We start from the raw sequence: 23,021 nt of genomic DNA, 5'->3' as shown, positions 1-23,021 counted from the left end.
TGAGTTCCCAGAACTAATTACAGGCGGCTCTCCCTGGGAGCAGTGGGCGCCGGCTCATTTGCAGGCGGAGGGAGTGCGAGAAGGCTGCCTAATAACATTTTCTACCGCCTGATTAAAAACAGACCATAAATCACTTGTTCACATGGGTCTGTGTACATGCACACACTTATTCACATTCACACACACACACACGCAGGATCAAATAGACCAACGCTTTTAGCACGCACCAACATCCTCTGCAAATATTTTGAGGGTTGAAGGACACATCCTGTCTCACCATCACATGAAGTCAGCAATAATTAGTCATGGACACTATATTACAACAGTCATAGATTTCACTTAGTCTGCAAAGTATATCTCCAGTTTATTTTTCACTTTAATTTGTGTGATGAGGCAATAAAAATGCAAAGAGGACCATAATGACCTCCACTCTGAGTTTGAACAAAGGAAATGAATAAAGTGATTTCTGCAATGAGGTGAGAACTCATTAATGCATCCCTCTCCTTGACATTTAGATGCTCACTATTGATTTTGCAAGCCAGGCGTGTGATTTACTGTTTATATCTTCCTTACATGACTAACCAGGGAAATGAACATGGGTTTGTGTGAACCATACCAACATGTAGGTGACAGGCAGAGAGTGGATGCTCGTAAATATAAAGCTTTCATGCTCTTTAATTTACTGGATGAGATTCTTAATCTGGTCTTCAGGCCTACTGTGCTGCAAAAAGGATTTGATGAATAAATAATATATGTAATAGTTAGTGGTGGGACTCAGTTACATTTTGTAATCAGCTTAAAAGAAGGGTTTGTAATTAATCGCATTTTAATTGAAAACTATTTATATAGCAATTAAAAAAGACATTTCTGCCACTAAAGTATCGAATAAACAGATATATAAACTCAACAACAAAGATATTATTGAAGTTATTGAACCATCAGTCATTCGTCGCTGTTTGCAGATGTCACTTGTACGTCAGATTCACAGACGTACCAGAAACAAGCAAATACAAAGGTTCCAGTTCTGGACTTTTTGTGTCAATTGCCTTAAAAGTTTTAAAATCTATAAAATTGATTAATCAATATCAACGAGTTAAAGACCCAGCCCTCACAATAATATAAACCATGAAAACTACTTTATTGGACCGATCTGATACCAAAAAGCAACACATTATCTTCTGATTTAAAGACGTTCAAGAGTAAATTAGCTGCTGCTGGTCACGCCCCTGAACCCCAACTCAATGTTTACACTCGCATGTGAAAATGGCTGCAAATTATAGAACCATAGATCTTTGAAAAGCAGAAACAGAGCCTCCTGCACAACCAGCAAGAATCCAGAAAGTGGTTTCAGGTTGACGTGTCGACAATAAAACACTTGTCTTTTCTAGCAGCCATTGTACAGAGGAAAAACCAGTTGACGATAAGTGCTGGAATTCTGCTGGGGTTGCTAGGTAACGGGCAGAACTCTGCTGGGGTTACTAGGTGAGGGAATGTTTTTGTAACTTTCTCAAAAAATCATTAACTTATTGCCAAAAAAAGAACAGCTGGGTGTTTTTTTTAAGCACTCAGGCTGTTTTCAGAAGCAACAATCGTACAAAACGTGCTTTAAATCTATTTGTGTGATTTAACAACTGCAATCCTGTCATGGTACCTCAAAGAAGAAAGGCGTTGTTGAAAGAAGAAAGTCAGGGCAAAGCTCTGTGTCTGTTTGTATCGAAAAGTTTCACGCTGACATGCAGGTCAACTGACTAATCATCTTAATCTGCGCAACAACCCACCCAGTATGCCCATATGCACAGAGTCACACACCCAGAGCCGTCCAACTGGCCCCCACTGAGGCTCATATGCTGCGGCGCAGTTCATCAGTTGCTTCTGGCATCTCTCTGCATAATAACCCAGCAAGAAGATCAGCACCCATAGCGTCACTCGCCCTGCACGGCAAACAACAACCACTTTGTCAAGCAAACTGCCGCAGGAACACATCACATGATCCTCACCTGGTTGAAACGAATAAATCCAAGCTCGTTTGTGTTTCTGATGTTAGCAAACGGCAGAAAATAGCTGGTATTTATTGGCCTGTCCTTCACACACAGTCAACCTGATAGACCTTCCTGTCAGCTTCACTGACTAGAGACGGCTTGATTTGAGCGTCGGGAGTAAACGCTTGATATGAAAGCATGGGGGCTCTTTCTTCAGACAGCAGCGAGTGAAATATCATTATAGGATGGGTGTCAGAAATGTGGCGCGAGTGAAATCTAAAGCGACTTCCAGCAGAGGTGGGAGCAGCTGAATCTCCCGCTGCTCAGATGTCAAGCTGTTTCATGAAAGAAAATGCCGATTCTTGGCTCCCTTCTGCCTTTTCACACCAGTTATTAAAACAATTGTTCTGCAGAGGTCAGCCAGACATGCACTGAGATGCTGAAGTCAGAACACACCTAACTGCTGACCACATTTCTGCTTTTTTTAAATTCTTTGCAGATTTCCACAGTTTCTCCAGAAAGCTGCAGGAGTTCTGGAGCTGAGTGTGGAGAGGAACAGGCTGCAGATGGCTGAACATGTTGAGCGTAGTCATGCTGTAGCTCCCTCCCTCTGAGCGGCTAATGGACTATCGGGTTTTCTCGTGATCATTTACGCAAGCAGGGATCCTGCCAAGAGATTATGATAGGACTGTAATCGCTGGCAGGCTCAGGAGGTCCAGGTTTTGATTCAAAGCTTGAACTTTTTCCCTCTTCCGCTTATCTGATGTTCTTATCACAAGAAAGTTTGTCACACGCATGAAGATTAAATTAAAAGTTTTGCAATTACCTGAAGAACTCAAGTCAGGAGTCAAATTTAATGCGAAGCTCTGGGATTACAGGAACCATAAATGAGTAAGAGACAAACTCAGGTCTTTCACTGGCTTGTTTTGCATAAATTCTGCTGATGTAGGCGAGATCTTTACTCAACGCTTCGAGCCTTTGGCTAGAAAAAAGCAAAACCCAAAACATCAAAAATCAAAGCGTAAGCAGAATCCTGAAATAAATATGCACATAAACAAATGAGCACAGCTGCAACCCCTCCTTGATTTAATTCATCTTTCCCCTTTGGTAAACCTTTTGCATTTGATTTGCATGGAAGACCTGGAAGGCAAGACCTGCAGTTGTGGCCAGATGTCTACATACACTCAAAGTTATTTGTTTTTAATGGGGAAATGATTGTGAGGATAAAAAACAAGAATCAGGTTCACGTGTAGCTACTAAATATTTTGGGTAAATTTCCTGCACCTTGACGAACAATCAACAGGTTTCTAATTGAAAAATTATTAGAGTTAAAGCTTATTAAAAAAGATAAAAAGCTAACAATGTTTTATCTGCTTTTTGAGTCATTTTATTGAGACGATGATGTCAAATAAAAAAAGACGCCACAGTCTGTAAATTAATGATTCCCTCCAGTTTTACATCTGAACCTTAAAACCAAAAATCTATGAGTAGATTTTTGGTTTTAAGCTCAGAGTCAATGGACTTGAAACTAAAAGTCAATATTTTAAGAATAAATTATGAAGCTGACAGGAAACCAGTGGAAAACATCACTGTTTGTTCTAGAGTCTGATCTATTAAAATTATTTTTGGCACATGGAAAACATGGCAGACGAGAGGAAATAAAACCATTAAATACCATCTAATCTTCAGCTTTTGATAATATTTTTAGTTGTGTAAATAATAAAAATAGTTTAGAGAAAGTTTAGTTGATTTCTAATTTGTTGCCTCATCAGAGGAACCAGGTTTTCTCAGTAATGATGAGTTGGTAAATTCATTTTTGGTCATTTAATAACAAATAATTCAGTCAATTTCAATGAATCAGTGAAGTTGGAGGAGAAGAATAGCTGAATGTCATCTGCATAAAAGTGACAGGATGTACTATTTATGGTAAAAACTGAAGAAGACCCAAAACAGAGCCCTGCAGTTCTCCACATGTAATCTGACATGATCTGGATTGAAAAGTAACAGAAAAATGTTTTTAGTTTGAGTGGGATTTGAGATTGTGCATCTTCCAGTTTACAGTTTTCTGTTTGTCCCATCAAATGAACCATTGTGTAAGCATTATGCTAAAACTAGGGCACAGCAGAAATGCCACATACCACATTTATAAGTTTAAACAGACGACGTTTAAAGGAGAGATCAATCACTGAATTGTGACTCTGCAAAAATGCCAAATCTCTCATTACTATTTTACAGCCTTGGAGTGTTTTCACAGCCGCGATAATAGTTCAAAGTCATTATAAATTAGATTTGTTCTTTTTTTAAAGTAATCTCTCGAAACAGTGAGGTGCTGAAAGAAGCAGTTATCAGTCGCCACAAAGATAATTCATTCCTAGATGCAGAGGGCCTGCAGTGAGAGAGAAAGAGCAAAGCAAAATTGTTTGCAACTCTGTGAGACAATAGATCAATAGGGCCGGTCTGCAGCGCGGTGGAAACTGTAGCTCTGAACGGATTCTCTGGGAACAGCACAGACTCGACTTCAAAGCGGTAACACTGGTTATACATTGCTAAGCCTGAAATAAATTGCCAATACAGTGCTGTGCAAAATAAAACAATATGTAAATACAAACGTTAACAGTCTTGGTGTGGTTATGTTTGGTGTTTACATGGGGTTGATGCTAAGATTTCAGATAATGAGTTTATTTTAAGAGCACTACCTCATGCAGGAAATCTCTGCACAGCTCTCAATCGGTTTGGCTGCCCACAAATTAGTGATGAATCCGTGTCCTTGGCGATGGAGAGCTTACACACTGGCTTACAGTTTCCCTGCAGTTATGCAGCGACTGCTTGGCCAAATAAAAACAAAGAAAGCACCAAAAGAATCCACATGTAGGTACTACAGGAATGCCAGAGCTTGCTTTTGGCAGCAATCAGCCTCGTTTGACGACTGTTTTGTTTTCAATGTACTTTTGGACTCCCACAGATAATTGGCTCAGTAGACAGTAAACTTGAGTGAAGACAGAGGTGCTTTTTAACAAACTCTAACATCGGCTTCTTTTTATGCAGGAAGAAGTTAAACAGTACGCAATAAATGAAAAAGAAAAGATCTGCAAGATATTAGAAAAGTCTTTTCTTTTTGTTTATTAGAGAAAGTGCTTTCTGTGAAGGCATGTATAAAACAGAATAGCAAAATGCACATCAACTTAGAAGGTCTGAACTGCAAACAAAGGCAAGAAAGTAAAATATTTACTAGCAGCAGACACATTTTCTGTATTCCCTCCTCTGTATAGACTGAACTAAAACCTTGAAAAGGGAGACTTCTCAGAAAAGCAAAGCTTGAGGGAAACAAACATCGACTAAATGTGCCACAGGCATTGATAAATCACAACCTCTGAAACCTAGATGTGATTGAATCGCTTGCAAATTACCGAGTGCACAACCTGTGACAAAGGTCTGAGTTAAGATACAAATCTAATTTGAAGCAGGGCCACACAAAGTCAACATGTCGAAGACTCTTCTGGGCCTTAAGAAAGTGAAACCGATTCTCTGAGTCGTTGGACATCAGCAGAAAATGTAGACGGTTATGTACACACTCAATTCCCACTTTGCTAGGTGCACCTTGCTGCATTTAGATCATCCTTAGTGGATTTTTCTTGAACATACTTCCTAATTATTACAATCCTCATCTACAAATAATTCGTATTTAACCTGGATTATTTAGTCTTACAGCTCCAGGGGTAATTTTCCAATGACTACAAGTTGCAACAAAATAACCTAAATCACATCCAGAATAAATAAATATCTCCTCTAATGTGACACTTCCTAAATCCTCCACTGTGGAAATTGCTTAACTGCAACAAAAGAAGACGGCGAGAATCTATTTACAGATTATTTTAGTGTATTATACTGTGCCACAAGCCAATACTCTTTGCCAGTTTTTAATTAAGTGGACTTTGTGGCAAAAAATGAGTCGGCGCTGGCTTTTCTTGTGTCCGGAGAGTTTGAGTGAATAGTCATTGTGTTAATCCTCGCTGCGAGGCGAGCTGTTGTGAGCGGCCTGGTAGCTGTGTCTAATCTCAGCCATTGCAAAGATAATGATAAGAGTAAAGCGGCCCCCGGGGGCAACGCACTCGCCATGTTTGTCACCAAGAATTTCACGCTGCTGTCAAATATGTAAAATAAAAACACTGATATGCTGCGGTTGCATTAAACCACGGCTGCAGAATCAAATTAAGCCCTCATTTACAGTTGAGGGTTGTTCTTGATTCTTATTCCGCCAGAGAGAGCTGAAATTAGTTGTTTAGAGCTGCTTGGCTGACGGTTGTATTATTAAGAATCACACGTGCAAAACAAAAGCTCTCTGAAAGAGAAGAAAGCAGATAATGCGTTGTGGTAATTGAAGACGGCTCGGCGCCGGGAAGGCTTTGCGTTTTACAGGAAGCGCAAAGGTGGGACAGCGGTGGGCTGAGTGTTACAATCACACAGGTTATGTAGAGACCCTCCGGGAAGCGGGAAGGGACCTCTGTGAACTCCTCATTTCTGTAGGGCTTTATGTAGCGTGACGGTTCCAAATGAAAGTCCCAGATCATGTGGGAGTGCTCTATTAATTTGTGGCTCAGGCCGCCTCCTTGGGGAGAAAGCTGCCACCGCCGCTCCATTCCCCCTTACAGCACCCAGCTAAGCCTCTCCCTGCTTATTGACTGAGCAAGCTGCGCCCCGATGTTTCTCCGCATCCGAGGCCGTGGCTTTCGCTTCAAGTGCCGAGACGATCTATCATTCCTCCGCTCGCCCGCTGCAGACGCTACAGGTTGGCTGAAAAAGGAGCGTGAAATAAAAGTAATCTTGGGTTCTGGAGCAATAAACCGGCTTCAGCTAGCTGAAATTCATCCTGTTCCTACAACATGGCAAACCCGGGGAAATCTAATCTATTTCTGCTGCAAAGTCCTGGAAGTGTTGTTGAAGTATGACCACAAGAGTGGTTTGAAGCTAACAAGAGGAAACCTGCTGGGAACGGCTGCCAAAATTGGATCCAACAGAACCTCTGTTCCCCTTGTGTGAATCAAAACTGGCACCGTGAGTTTGGGGATTCTGCATAACATGGAACTGATTTACTCCTCCTGGCTGCCGTAGCTGTTGTTTCACACTACAAAACAAGGCTCTGTTACAAAAGCAGGTGCAAATGAACACGATCACAAGGCTCTCTTAAGACTCATGCCCTGGAGCGAAAACAAGCACATGAAAGGACGGCCAACACCAACCAACATCTAGCAAATCTCTCTGGGAGTCTTTTTCCTGCTTCACTGTTTCTCAGGAAACAACCAGGATGTGGTGAAGATGAAGCAAAAAAAAAAAACCAAACAGCTGGACTTACTTTCTTCTCTAAGTTAAGATACGATCTGAATTGCAGTGGATTCTGTGAACTTTGAAACAAATATTATTCAAACGTGACCTATTATACTTCTTTGAACAGATTAGGATCATTCTATGGGCTACAAAATGTTTTTTCCACAAAATGTTTCTTAGACAATTAGATTTTTGTCTTGTTAGTTCTGCATGTTTTGAGCTTTTTAGACCATAAAACTGCTGGCTGAAAACATGCTCAGTTATACAACTATATACCTTTGAAAAGCAGAAATGGTGCCTCCTGCACAACCAACAGGAATGCAGCAAGTGGTTTCTGGATGGTACGTCAACAACAAAACACTTGTCTTTTCCAGCAGTGGAAAACCAGCAGACCAAATGTGCCAGAGCTTCGTTTTGAGTTTCAAGGTTTTTGAAACGGCTCATTTTCCAGACACCAAAAAAATAGCAACTTATTACCAAAAAACAATCAGACGTGGTTTTTTAAATTGTTTTTAGAGGCAGTAGAGACCCAAATGGAAGGACAAAAACATGCAAATGTGAATTTTAAATAATAGCTCCCTTTAATTTTCACAAATTGCTACAATGGAAAAAGGAAAATCACTCTCTAGGAGAAACTGCTAAGCAACTTAGGGTTCAATCAAATGTCACAGTGACTTTCTACAGGTGACACTCAGTAGGCAGGACGGTAAAGTCTATCCTAAAATATTCTCCTGTTATTCCAGCATGCTATGTAGAGAGCAGCAACATCTGAAAGCAAACAGATCTTCACAAGAGCAAACAATGACGAGGAGGAACAATGAGATCCTGTAGAAACTCAAAGAGAAATGGAGAAACACTATAACATTTTGTCTGCTGCATTTTTTTTAAGACATTAATTACACTTTTGAGGCAGAAAATGCTAATTTGATACTTCAAAGCTTAAAAATAACCAAAGAATACCCAAAGATCAGGGTTTCCCCCAGTGTATTATAAGCCTGGCGGGCCACCAGGCTTTACTTGTCCCCCGCCAGGCTAAATCTTTTTAAAATGTTTGAAATTTTTAGACTTTAATCTTCCAATCTTTCAACAACACATAATTAACAAGTGATATTTTTAAATTTCCTGTCAACTTGAAGTATTTTTTACTCAAAAACACGACGGGCCGCTGGATGATTGATGCCCTAGAGCACAACTTAGCAAGTTGCTAAGGTAACATAAAATCCATAGCTGCTAATAAATACATTGAGCTACAAGAATACGCTGCTTGGGAAGCTACCTGCAAAGGGAAAAGTAAGGATTTATTTCTCTCACAGACATTTTTCATGAGACTTGAGTGGGGAAAAAATGGAGCCGGCTCATGAAGAGAGAGAGAAATGAAAGAGAAAGGAGATTGGAAGAAAGAGGAATCAAACTGAAGCGGATGGTAACAAACATATGCCAACCCGTACGGCATTAGGAGATTCTGTTTGAAGATTGTCTGGCGTGAAGAGGCAATCAGGAGAGCAAAGACTGTTTGGCCTCGTTCTTCTGCAGCGTCTCAACACATCTCAAGTGTCCTTCCTCCTTCTCTCCTCCGTCTCACCATCATTTATCACTCACTCCGTCTCATCTATCCCTCATCAGGCGCTGCCTCCTATAAATAAAGATACCAGGCCACCGGGAAGGAAATCTGAGAGGCGCAATTTCTTCAAGGCGCTTTCTGCATCAGTTCTTAACAAAACCAATCCTGCAAGGACACAAGCTGATGGGATATTAGTGCTGGGAAGCAGCAGAGTGAGCGGCACAGAGCGCCCTCTTGGGTCTTTGCAACCAGCCACCACAAAGGCACAGTGACGAAATGATTGGCAGGATCTCCTTGATTGGGTCAGCAACAACAGCAAGCTATTCAGCTGAGAGTCTATCAATCACAATTTGGCTTAATTAACCAGCTGGAACGAGAGCTAGAGAGCTGAAACGGGCAAATAAACGGACATAAGGACTTATGGTGGACAGAAACCAACAGAGTGGAGCTGCAGATCGTTTAAACCCAGAGGAAAACCAGGATAATGAGAGCAAGGAACGCAACTTTACTCCAAGATTTGATGTAATAAGTTGATTTCTGTAAAAGAAGGTTTTCAACCCAACCAGGTTATCACAATATCTCCAGTCTGAGTGCAGTGGAAATATGGTGAATTCCCTTTTCTCTCAACTCATTTCTGTTCGTATGATGGCACACGATAACAGAGATCCTTAGTTTCAGTCTGCAGATGTTTGAAAAACTTTTTTTTTCACATGAAGAGACTGGATTGTCTTTATTACAGCCAACAAAGCTTCCTGAGATCTTAACTGAATAAAGTTTTAGTTAAATATACATCAGGATATATCTCCAGCTGTACTTTCAGCCCCCCAAAACTCCTTGCTTCCCACATTCAGGAAACCCTTTTTAGCCTTAATTTAACACAAAATTACAGAACTTTCCATTAAACAGTACAAAACAAACATTTAATAGACAAAAAACTTGAAGATAATATGATAAAAAGTAAGTAAAAGTCATAACCTTTTTATTTTTTCCATATTTGCACAAAAATGGAAGATTCTGGATGGATTGACAGAAACGTTTCCAGTTCAAAGGTTAAAATTCAGAGATATTTTCCTTCCAGGGTTTACTCTGATTTGAATTATAAACTAGTTTTTGGGCTGCGGCTGTGAATTAGCTCAAATTCGTCTAACAAAATTTATATAAACAGCTATTGTGTGGCAGCAAAGAAATGAAACGGCGACAGGAACAACATTCGTACATGCTGTTAAGAGTAATTGTTGCTTCTTGAACCAAATGCAAAAATGTCTTCATTTCCAAAAACAAACATTACCAAATTATTATTTTCGCATTTCCTTCAGGTATTAGTAGAAATCTGACTCACTTCCTCCTGATCTGTGAACGATTCTTTTAGTTTTTGTCCACGTTTGAGATAAATGGTATCAAGCAGCAGCGAAAGGCTTAAATCCAGCTGGCACTGCTTGATAAATGTTGTTCTTCTGCTGTCAACAACTAGCATCTCTTCATTATGCTTCTGTGTTTCACTGTTATTACATTCAGCTGTGTATTAATCCATCATCCAGCCGTGTTTTTCTACAATTCGTCTGAGTCCATCACCAAAGCCTCATGTTCCAAACTTTATCTATCACCTTGTAGCAGAAAAGCTGTTATTTGAGAGTAATTAGCATTCGTTGCATGAAAAATCACCAAACAAAGAGCCTCATTTTATCAGCTTTTTCAATCCATCGTGAGGCTTTGATACAAGAGCAGCAATGCATGAAAAGAAATATGTGAGCAGTTTCATCTGTCAAACTAAAGAAAAATGTTCTTAACATAACCATTTTATCAATAAACCATAAATCAATTTAACATCAACCCTACTTAAAAATGCTGTTGACCTTCTCACTTGAAAATGCAATAATACTTTATTGATCAGTTTAACTCTGCTAGACTAGCCAGGCTATGAGCTTGTTAGCCTGTCAGGTAATTTATTTTTCCCAGTTCCTGGCACATATTGTGGCATCTCTGACTTCCAGAAGATCACATGTTATTCAGGTTTTTCCTGCTAGAACACCCTGTCAAGTACTCCTGCTTCCACCTGAAACCAGACTGACTATAAAAGAAAGTAAACAATTCTTACAATAATGTGATAAGGATAAAGCAGTAATTACCAAGAGCTCCATCCACCTCTAAAACCCTTTAATTAAAACATTTGTCATGTCAAAAACACAACATAATGTTACGTTTAACAGCTCAGGAGTTCTTAGACTGTTGTGCTCTTTTTTTCCAGGTGCTCATTAACAATGTCAGTGGTAATCATAGAGTCTGGCTACAGAAATCAATAGGATGCCAGCAGGTTTACTGCTCCCACACAAACATCACAGTTAATTTAACACAACTTCACACCTTTTTCCCTCAACACTTGGTTCAATATCAGCTTTCACAACTGAAATTACCAAAACAAACTTTCAAGTATTGACTGTTTGGCACACTGCAATCTGACCATTTCTTCAGTGCAGCTTTTACTTTTTACCGACTCAATATTGGTCCCCTGGTGCAATTAGAGTAGCAAAATGACCTGGTGTCTGAGCCAACAGAGCATAATAACCTCAGTGTTACCATAACAACATCTGTGTTACTGTTAACATTAGGAGGGACAAGGTTAGCCTGTCAAAGCAAACCAGAACTACAGGTAAGCTGACCAAACATGGCGCACTAATATTAGCTAAAAATGCTCACTTACCATGAATCATAATGTGCTAATGAGCCTTTGTCCCATATGTTAGCATGCTGACAGAGTTTTTAGCTAACGTTAGCATGATTATAGAGCATTTTCAGCTAGTTAGCATTGTCACACATTAGCATTTTCAGCAAGCTCAAAATTAGTATTTTTATCCAACATTAGCATGCTAACACAAATGTTTTCAGCTAATGCTAGAATGCTCACATGTTAGTATTTTCAGCTAACACTAGCATGTCCTCAGTGTTCTCAGCTAATGTTATTAGCATGTTCTCACATAAATTCTTTCAGTGTCAGTATGGCTGGGAAGCACTAAGCATGAGGACTCGCTCACATGTAAGCGCTTTGCATCATGGGAAGGGCTTGTGCCACAACTTCAGTAAGAACAGTACATGATTTCCTGTCAGTTGGCAAAAGTCTCAAAAACAAACAGGAAAATTTTGCAAAATTTGTTGCTAGTTGTCTCAGAGTGACTAGCAGGATTCTGAAAAGTTGATAAACATATAATTATAGTTGCTAAGTTGACCACAATGGCAGCAAAATTTGATTTAAAAGGTAGTTCATGATAATTAAAACGTAAAACTGGCATGAAGATCAGATTCTAGTATAACACAGAATGCTGTGACATGGTACATCATCCTTTAGTTCCCCAAACACTGAAAAATGATTTTGTTTAAGCCAATCCTGGCAGGCAGACCAAATAAAGATAGGAGCAGACTGTCTGCTTCCGTTTTAATTTGTTTATAAAAGCATTATATTATAAAAATGATTTTTGTGCAATTAACTTCCAGATATGACTCATGTCAGCCCACTCTGAAGCGAAACCCGAAGGCTTCAGTGTAGTTATTAATATAGAAGAAGTGGGTCACACAAAGCAAACTGGAGTGGTTCCGAGGCTGTGCTGCCACTGTTTTTGATCCCTCTGTTCGTCGTTTAATCATGCCTGCCAGTGCCCAAACCCAAAAGTACGCCTCAGACCAACAGTGCTGCGTCCCCTGAGAGGAAGCGCTTTGGAGAAGCAGCCTGTGAAGCAACCGAATGCCTGAGCTACTGAAGAAAGTGAGCAACAGGAGTGGGAGAGTGGAAACCACTTCCCCCCACCATCCATCTGTCAGCGAGCCAGCGTGCCCACTGGTTCTGTTGTCACCCTGGCATTCTAGCTCTGCCTATTAGCCTGCTAGTTAGAGTGGCATTTAGACTGGCAGGACAGACGCGAGCAGAAGCCAAGGGGTCTCCTGCTCAGGCAGCGGCGAACTAATGTGCAACTGCAGACAAGCTCAAAGGAGCAAACTGCAATATGCTGCAGCTGCCTCCTCCAATCACGTCACTCTGGCTTAATTTGATTCCTACTCGACAGGATTCAATTACATTTTATTAATTTTGGCACAGTGCGACTACATCGAGTTTGATTCAATTTCTGCCGATGCAATTTAACTAGATGCAATCAGATTCCCTCGAATTGAGTGAATTTTTAAACATAATCTCATCCTGTCTTCCTCTCTCCGTACAAATCTTCTCGCCGCTCTAATTTTCCCTTTCTGGGATTCACAATGTAGGTTTTAATGAGCGATGCAAGACTCCTCCTGGCACACGGACCCCAACTGATCAGTCTATCTGGGTTTTCTCGCCATCTAGTTGGAAGAGACTCCCTGAGGAGCACATTAGTCACTTCAATGACAAAATGGGTAATTCAGGAGAAAATGAAACAAGTTTGGCAGAAGGTATTATTGATCGTGTTTCTGTTTATTCCCACCGCACCACAAATAAACTGAGCATTTTTATGAAATACTCATTAATTCAGCACTTTTGCCCCGACTTAAGTTGCTTTCAAGCCCAAATTATCAATCATTCGTCAGCTAAATATAAATATAATCTAATTGATGATGTATTTTGAGAGAACCTTGAACATAATAAATCTTAACAGTGAACCAAAACACAATAATGCATTAGAGAGCTGTCATTGCAGATGAATGTAGTAGCTGATTGCTTCATCAAAATACTAGTAGTTGGTGTGAAGAGGAGCTTTTAGGTAACTTTCATGGCGTTGCATTGATTCAACAACATGTGAGAAACATTCCTGAAGAGGTTTAAGTCCATATTGACAAGGAGGAATCTCAAAATCTACTGTTTCTCCACTTCCTAAAGGCAATTACACTCAACTGGTAGCAAGAAATTAAGATTAATCGTGTTGAATCAAGCAATAAATTAGTTGTTGGCTGGAGTATATAGACTCAAGGACAAGTCCACTTGCTGAAACAGCAACACAGAGAAATAATTAAGTCAAAACTGTCCAAAAAATACAAACATTTTCATTGAAGATTAAAAAATCCCTCTTAATCTGTAAGAGTTCAACCCAGAACTCCACAAGTGCCAGTTTTAACTTCAAACACTGTAAAAAAAACTCCTATTAATCACCTTCTACTGTCCAATTATTGATTGATTATCCCAAAAAATAATAATCAGATCAGCCCTAAACTATGATGATGTGAAGTCAAGCAGAAAAGGCAAAAACTTCTGAAGAATAATTGAGAAAGTTCAATTACCAAATATACCTTAATCCACGTTTCAAATCTCCGCCTGGATATTTTTGCGTATTTTAATTGTATGAAGTTCTTTAAATGTCCTCTGCGTAAATATATCTTTGCTTATTAATCCATAACAACAGAAACTTTCAAAATCTAGCAAGTTATTTTCACTATTTACCGTCTATTAAAACAATGATTCCTCAGATTATTTTCACTTCCTGCTCAGGCAGGAAGTGAAATTAATACCCGTAATAAAAGCGCAACGTCTCCCCTTTCAGAAACTGTTGGGATTTTCCAGACAGCGCAACATGTGGCGGAGTCACTGCAGATTTGGTTGGATTGTCTAGAAGGGTCAATATGCACAATGGAAACAGTCTTGGCGCTACCGCAGAAGCTAACAACACATCAGGTTCAGCCAATCAGCATCAAGGAAAATAAATATTCAACCTAGATATTTCAGCTTCCAAAACTTTTGGTATGCTCTACAGAAAAATAACAAGTAGTAAAATTTTGCACAGAAAAATATCAACAAATATGCTTTATTTTTATCCTGAGTAAGGATGTTCTGCAGTTTTATTCCGATTAGTCATGCTGCTTGGCTTATTTGATCATTTTTAACCGATAATCTGATGTTTTATGGTGTAATGATTGTAATTTGTTTCCATTTTCAGCCAAACAGACTGAAATGAGTTTTAATGAAGTATGCCAACAGCTCATTCATTAATAATCAAACAGTAATTTCAAACAGGCAGGAAAATGCAGATGTAGATGTTAGAAACCGTCTTTCTCATTCACCAAGCTGCGCTGTCGTTCCTCAGACATCCAGGTGTTTAGAGTCTCCGCTCGATTATTCAAAGCTGAGGCCAGAACGCGGCGCCTCGAGTGCTGAAGGGCAAACACGAGGAATCAAAAGCTTGCAGGCAAATAAACAGCATATCTATAACACAGAGATTGGCCTTTGTACAACCGGGGGCCCTGCTGACTCCGGTCGCTGCTTAAATTGATGCCTGCATGCACAGCTGCCTCCAGGGACCGATCGCATTCTCATATGCGCTGGCTCTTTACATCTCTCCTTTTTTCCATTAATCTAATCACGCAGCGCTGCATTCGCCCTGCGAGGGGCGCCGCGGAGTTTAAAGGGGAACCTGTGATTTGCTTTGGGTGATACTAGGAGGTGTGAGAAGAATTGAATCAGAACTTTTTAAAAGAGTCGGATATTTTCCAGGTACGGATAGCAGGGTGTCCAATTCGCTTTGGGCCAAATCAAAAATCTGATTGTTCTTAAAGGGCCGGTTGTGCCTCAATGTATCTATAAAAACTGATAAAATATCAATAAATAGGATTCAATAAGTGTTCCTTAAAATTAAATAATATTGATCATCTTTTCACACTGATCAGTCCATCCAGGATTTGTGATTGTTTTTGGGATTCTTGTGGTGCTAATTTAAAAATATTTGCACTAATGTATGATGGTAAATGTGACTTTTTATTCATCGCTGTATCAATCACAGATTTTAACTTTTACTTTAACATCAAGTAAATCTGAGGCAGCTGTCACTTAAATCCAATGTTTTCGGCCAATTTTGAGAAAAATCTGCTGTAAAAATCAGAACAAATGTGAGGATTTGTTGGTTTTGCATGAATTCTACGTATTTATAGAAAACTAGAGGAACTTTTTGATGTAATTTGGAGTCCAAAGGAGCACATAAAACTCCGCTTTCAGAAAGTCATTCCAACATGGCTCCTCTATTAACCCTTTAAAAACGTTTTACCAGCGTTTCTCTGAGAGTAGCTCCTATAACGAGATGCCCAGCTCCACCAGGTGTTTGCTAATTGCTGCTGGCTAGTCTGAAGGAACTGCTCTGTGAAACAGAAGCTTGGAAGCTGCAGCACTGAGGAGCTTCAAAGGCGGGGCTAAGTCCAACCAGGTTTTTGCAGCTGAATGGTTGTCATGGAGATTAAAGGATTTCTCAAACATGCATGAAAGAATCAAGGCAATACTGCAGAGGATGTAAAGCTCAGAAACATTGATTTTACATCATACTGTCCCTTTAAATAAGCCTTTTTGTATTCCTGCTTGCTAATGTGAGCATGTAGATAAAATATAAACCTGATACACGGTGAAGTCTTTGCTCCGGGTGTAATGAGGCACACTGAAGCACGTTGGTATAAATCTTTTAAACCCTTAGCCCCAGACACCACCAACATCCCCAAGAGATACAGCAAAATATCTTAATTACGCCACTTAACATCACATCGGCAAGTCCCGGGTGAGCCCAAGCAAGCATATAATTCATTGTGCTAAGCATCTGCAGCAGCCAAATACATAAACCATCAAGGATGCGGGGAAAGAGACGGAGAGCTGGGAGTTCACAAGCAAATGTTGCTCCTTCAAGAGCCAGAGGGGATGAAACTGTGTTTAGGCGCCAGAAGCATCTGGTTCAACGTCGGATCCAGAACCTCACACTGATAAAAGATCCACTACAACTCCGCGTTTCGCTGCAAAGATCCCTCATTACTCCCATTACAGCGAGCCGTGTGTCGTCGGCTGGGTCAGACTGAGTTGTCTTTGCTATCAGAAAAAGCTCGATAAGAATGGAAATTGGTTGGTGGGTGATGTAAGACCCCTGCAACCAAGAATCAGTAACAAAGCCGTGAATATTCAAGTGAAAACTTAAAATAGTGGCATCTCTTTGTTCAATGTCAGAATTTAATAATGAATGAGACTCTAAATGCTTCTTCTTCTCCTCTGCCGCTACGTTTTAAGTTCACCGGTTACTAAGTGATGCAGGAAGTTGAAAAAGTACAAATATCTTTTCCTAAAATCTACTATATATCAGATTAATAATAATAATTTATTATTATTCCCTTAAGAAACTTTTCCTTGCAGGAAAGTGGGAGAAATAGAAAATTTAACAGAATTACACAACAACACCGGTAAAACAGTAAAAAGTATATAAATATAAATAAAACAGCCTGAAAGATAAATGAAGACAACACAGAGCCCATCTGTATGTGATTTAATCTCAGTATAAATCCAGATTAATTCAGATTTTTTAGAAAATAAACAGCACCATGAAGACCAAGGAACTGGCTCTTATGGAAGAATGATGAGAACAAGTTTCAACAAGTCAAATTTAAGACCTTTTCAATGTCACCTTGAATGAAATTAAATAATAAGTAGGGTTAGGAGGATGCATATGGTTCTCTACAGCCTTAACATAGTTCCAGTTTGCACAGAAAGCAACTCGCCTCAAACTGGTTTGCAACAGATGTGAGACAGTGGCGAAAACAAACGAATTAGCAACTTGTGTTGCTAATTTTGAGCTTTACACAAACAGGCTGATGACACAAAGACACAAAGACGTTGAGAAAATGTTAAACTTTTGTTGCCGTCGTCGCTACAAATTCCTCGGTGTTGGGTTTCACCCATGACCTTTCCCTGTCGCCATCATTTGTCACTCCCCATGTGTCGAGCTCTGTGACACAAAGAGCTAGCTAGCTAGCTTGCTAGCACGAAGGGCTGGACAATAAATCAATAACATGTCGTAATCAACACGTCAATATCTATACAAAATACATCTGATAAAATGTTCAATATTCAATATGCATAATACTTATTGGACTCCAATCCAATAAGAAACGCATGGTATTCTGGGAAATGTAGGCAGAGGAAAGACTATAACCACTCAACCTGCTTAGCAAGCAACCAACTCACTCACTCTTTGGTTACCTAGCAACTCACTTACTCTTTGGTTGCCACGCAACCACCTGTTGAGTAACTTGCGCAGCAGCAGTTTAAAGTTTCATCACTATGACTCTTAACTGCTTAAAAATAAAAAAAACAACACTGTGGAGTGAGAAGTGCATAAAACAGGAGGGTTTACAATACACTCCAGTTCACAATACACAAAAAATCAATACTTATCAATATCCACTGATGGGTTTTTCAGCCATTCTCTGCAGTCCAACTAGTAGGAATATACCAGCCGCTAGTTAGCGTTAGCATCAACTGCCTCAAAACAGTTGATGCTAACTGTTTTGAGTGAAGATGTCTGGACACAACCCCAAGTTTTGTCCAACAGAAAAAAACTACAACTATAAATATATATGAGATTAAACAATCCTTTAATAACAAATTTAAGACCAACTGTTCCCCACTGATCAGCTGATTCTGGCACAATCCTTTTGGTAAAACATGGCAGTGGCAGCATCATGCTGAGAGGATCTTTTTCCTCAGAAGGCCCAGCAAAGTTGGAGTTAAAGGAACATATGTAGAACTCAATTATGGATGAATGACTTATGAATAAAACTTAACAATATGGTTTGCTTTTTAAAAAAGCATCATGACAACAAAATATCTAAATATTATCCTGACATATCATAAACAATAAGATGAGAAATCTACAAATAAAAAAAACTTCCAAAAACTGCAGTGGAGGTTAAATATCCAGCATCACAGTCAGCTGTTAGAATGGCCCAGTCAAAGCCCAGACTTCAATCTTAAGACTCCAAGTCAGAGGTGTCAAACTCATTTTCATTTCGGACCATATCAAAAATCAGAATGTTCTTAAAGGGTCAGAATGTATTGATAAAACCATTAAACTGTTGAAATATCAGTAATTAGCATTCGATAAGTGTTTCTTAAAGAAAAAAACGTGGGGATCTGTAGATTTTGCGTATTTGTGGAAAAACTGGAGAGACTTATTGATAAAATCTGGAGTTTAGAGGGCCACATAAAAAACTACAGCGGGCCAGATTTGGCCCCTGAGCCTCAGGTTTGACACATTCTCTAAAGCAAGACCTGAGAAAAGATGCAGTCCAACTGACCCGGAGTAATTCTAGTCTATAGTTGAGCAATGTTGGCAGACATGTGCCACTCTTCACAGTTATTTGCTTCTTTTTGTTGGTTTCACACAAAAAAGCCAAATAACACACATTACAGTTTGTGCTTAACCATAAAAACACGCTTCAAGAACAGCCTTCAACATGTTGAACTGATGCATGTCATCAAAGGAAATGGCAATAAAAGTTGTGCATATCTCTTTCTCCTTTATGGCCCCCAGTTTGAGCCTCAAAGCATTATGAGGCTGCTACAAGCTTTAACGACTTAAGCCTTGGCGGCACGTTGCAGCGCTCTACCCCCACCTGGCGTCGCGCTCTGGAAACCAGAGCAACCCCTCTGCAAAAACCTCCAACTAAATTTTAAGTATTTTTCTCAATATATACATATAAAGAAGTGTTTTGTGCTTTATTGAATTGTGCTTTTGCGGTTTAAGAAATGAGGAGTTAGCCATTCCACCCCGCCCCCCTCAGGCTTCACTGACCAGCACATAATTAGAGACACGACAAGTCAAAAGGATGCAGCTGCGCACGCTGCATTTAATCGCGCGCAGGTAACGAGTAGCCACGAACAGGTGCGCATGGATAGCAATTAACAGCGCTTCAAAATTTTTTTAAATCCCCTAAACTTTGAGGCTTGTGAAGCCGCATCACGACTCTGTCACGCTATCTTCAATCTACAGTATGCAGCACCGACGAGTGAGAGCTCACACAAAAAAAGGAAGGCGGTGGTCCAAATAAATGCAGCTGAAGTTGGAGGAAATAAAGCAAAAATGTAAAGGATGCAAAAATGTAGCGCGGGCGCTTAGTTTGTGTCTAAAAAGCTTTGGTTTCCCCATTCCTATAAAGGACCCACATCATAATCCCCCTTTTCAGGGCGAAAGCATTCTGGCCCCCCGCAAGACGTGCTTCAACTACCAAACAACGTCCACTTAAACAATCCAGCCCCACTTCTCCCCGCCTGTCGCAGCGGACCAAAATGGCACAGAACTTATCCACAAAGTCACCAAGCTCCAAAAGGCTTTCTCGCATCCGGCTCACCTTGACTGACGCCGACGAGCACCCCGAAGAGGAGGGCCGCTTTCAGCATCATTTTCGGGCAGGTTTCGGGCTGCAGGGCGCTGCTCGGAGGAAAGCCGCTGTGGGAAAACGATGCTCGCTTTGGTCCGTTCATCCGCCGTCCTGGTCTCCGCTGGCGACTGAGCTGCTGCTGCTGCTGCTGCTGCTTCCTCCTCCCGGTCCTTCCTATGCGCGCGCTCCCGATCCGTGCTCGCGCCTCGCTCCCCTCCAGCATCGATCCTCACCAACATCACTGCTGGTGGTAAACAGACCAGAAGAGGAAAATGCTTGTAAATGTGTGTATGCTTCGGTTCGTCTGCTGGAGGCTGTTTAGGATGTCCAAGAACGATTTAATAAATATTTTTAAGCTCTAAAAAAACTCCATATCAGCAATGGAGCAAGTATTTTTCTAAATCTAATACATGTCCTCCTACTCCAGTTACCAACCAAAACAAACTTAATTAAAGCAAATCTGCAAAATAAGGCATTTTTAATCCAGTTTTCCAAAGTAAACTGATTCTTTTTCTGTAGTTTAGCTGCACTGGATTTACAAAGCAAACTGCACTAAATACATGCAGGAGAAATCAAAAGTTTTAGATAAGTTTTTAAAAGAACTTGCACCAATTTCTGCTTAAATCATAAATAAAAGATGGAGAGAAATGTTTAAATAATTTTTATGAACACTAGTGGTGTGCAATACCATGAATCTGGTGACTGTATTCAAACTCTCACTGGGTGGTTCAAGCATTTAATGCTTACAATATTAATAGTTAATCAAACTTATTGTGCAAAGAGTGAAACTCTCCTTATTTTAGACCTAACTTTGTGCCAGGACTTAGAGACAGACATTAAAAGTTTCCACTATCAAAGAAAAATAAAGTTTTAAGTTTGTAATTTTCTCTCTTAAATCCATGAATTTATAATTGGCTGCTAATCAGGATCAGGAAATTTATAGAGGTGGGTATTTTCCTCTAGGATAGAGTCTTCTAGGTGACACAGAGAGAAAAAGACAAGCTTTATTAAATTGGAACATTATTTATTTATACATAAAGATATATATATTTTTTTGTGTTTTTTTTTTAAGGTGCACCAGTTCTGTTGGGAAGGATGGGAGTAAAAAATCTGAAAACTACTGGGAAAACATTACAAAACCAAATCCAAGTCACCAAAAATTAAAATGTATGTACATCTTTGAAATGGAGAAAAATAATAAACATATATTGATCATGCAGAACATTTTAGTTAATATTTTCTGGTCTTGATTTTCATGCAAAACTCAAGTGGACAAATTTACAAAAGATTATTTCAAATAATCATGTTTCTTCACACTAGTAGAGATGAATCATTTCAAAATAATACCAAGGCTACTTGACATTATTACCTACAGCAGCATCTCTGGATTGTATTTCAGGATAACAACTCAGTTTCTGGTCCATGAATTGACACATATACCTGCAAATGTACCAGACGTGCCAGAAAGGATGTAATTCCCCAAAGATCTCCAGCACAGTGATGCAATGAGAGGAACTGAGGCAGATAAGGCAAAGTCTGGACCAGAGTTGTGGGAATTATGGAGAAATTTCTGTCAAGCACTCTTAGTGTACACTAGAAAACTATAAAAAAATAGAAGTCTGAGACCTTGATGGAAATCCAGATTTAATAATTTAACTGTAGGCATGGTGTTACATTTCTATCCACAGAACAAAATCCAAACCTCTGGGTTTCCTTTATGTAGTTTTGAGCAAATTCGAGTTGACCTGTCTTGTTCTTTGGATCAGTAGAAGAGGAGATCTCACAGCCTCACTGGTGTTGCTGCAGGTTGAGGGATTTCCAAACACCTGCATCCTCAGAAATTCTATTTAAAAACACTTTATTTACCCAAATAAACATTAAAATGGTGTCATAACACTGTAAAACCCAGTGGTAATTCTTAAAAGCAGCAACTTATAGATGTGCACCTAAAGCAATGTTTTAAAAGCATTTATAATATTGAATAGCAGTACAAATATGAAAATACATTGAGAGTGTCAGCTTTAAAATATAAGAGCTTCAGTAGAAATAGTGACTTATTGTTTGAAGCTACAGTTTGGTGCAACTGGTTTCACCTTTTTAAGTTAATTTAGCTTAACTTGAATATGAACTTGTAATCCTTTTACATGATTAAGAAATGCAGCATTTTAGTCCAACATGCTACATAAGTTGCAATGGTACAAACAGGAAGGAACTCCAGTAGCTGTCAGTCTTCCAGCGAATCTGACGGTGCCTCTGACTGAAGACTGTTGCTGTATGACTGTTACAACATGCTAACAGTTCAATTTCCAGAGAATAGAGATGATCTTCCACATGAACATGACTTGGATGTGGGCCAGCACTGCTAATCCACTTCGTTTGCTTTTGCCGCTCCTCTTTAAATCTCAAGCCTTCTCCGTCCTGATCGACGCGGGAAGCGATTTGAGCTTCCTCCATTTCAATATCCTCTGGAATTTGTTGTTGTAGCTTTTGAGGAGAGGAGAACAAAAAGAAAAGAAGATGGTACACCTTGTTGCCACGGTTACGCATCATAACACATCCAAAACGAGAGGGAATAATTGTCCGTTGTTCAGAAACCGGAGTAGGATCATTTATTAAAATGTGTTTTAGTGCTGAAACAGAAAGAAAATCCTTGTAAAATCAGCTTGGTTAAACTACTTAACCTTAAACCTTACTTAACTTTAAACACCTGGCCTATTCAAAGCCTTGTATTTGCAAATCACAGTTACTCCAGGTATTAGTTGTGGAAGCTGTCTGGCATTGCAAACAGATACTTGAGTATGCACAGAGGGTGTTGTGTGGCCTTCTTCACCAGGGAGCTGTAAAACCCTGGCGGTTTACTCAGTTTATGAGGTAATTTTGTCATTAATTAAAGATTGTAAGTATAAGTTATGGCTCTGTGGGTCTTCTAAAGCTGTCGCCTCACTTTGTATGCCGGGAATAAAAATGAACACTCGTATTTGGCTTATTTCTTCCCAAACAAAGCTTATTAAATTTTTATTATTTAA

The 23,021-nt window shown here is 39.6% G+C and overlaps 1 protein-coding gene across 1 annotated transcript in view; it reads right to left on the bottom strand.

Annotated features, from left to right (window-relative positions):
* LOC122827489 (neural cell adhesion molecule 2-like) overlaps positions 1 to 20,980 on the bottom strand; it is a 265,284-nt gene extending 244,304 nt beyond the window's left edge. The window contains exon 1 of the mRNA XM_044110497.1: positions 19,966 to 20,980. Within this exon, the coding sequence (XP_043966432.1) occupies positions 19,966 to 20,218 (253 nt within the window). The 5' untranslated portion in view covers positions 20,219 to 20,980. The remainder of the gene's footprint in view (positions 1 to 19,965) is intronic.
* Positions 20,981 to 23,021: the final 2,041 nt, after the last annotated feature.

Source organism: Gambusia affinis, linkage group LG24 (genome assembly GCF_019740435.1).
Source record: "Gambusia affinis linkage group LG24, SWU_Gaff_1.0, whole genome shotgun sequence".
NCBI classification, from domain to species: Eukaryota; Metazoa; Chordata; class Actinopteri; order Cyprinodontiformes; family Poeciliidae; genus Gambusia; species Gambusia affinis.
Note: the sequence above shows the minus strand (reverse complement) of the source record. Positions and strands in the feature narration are given on the sequence as shown.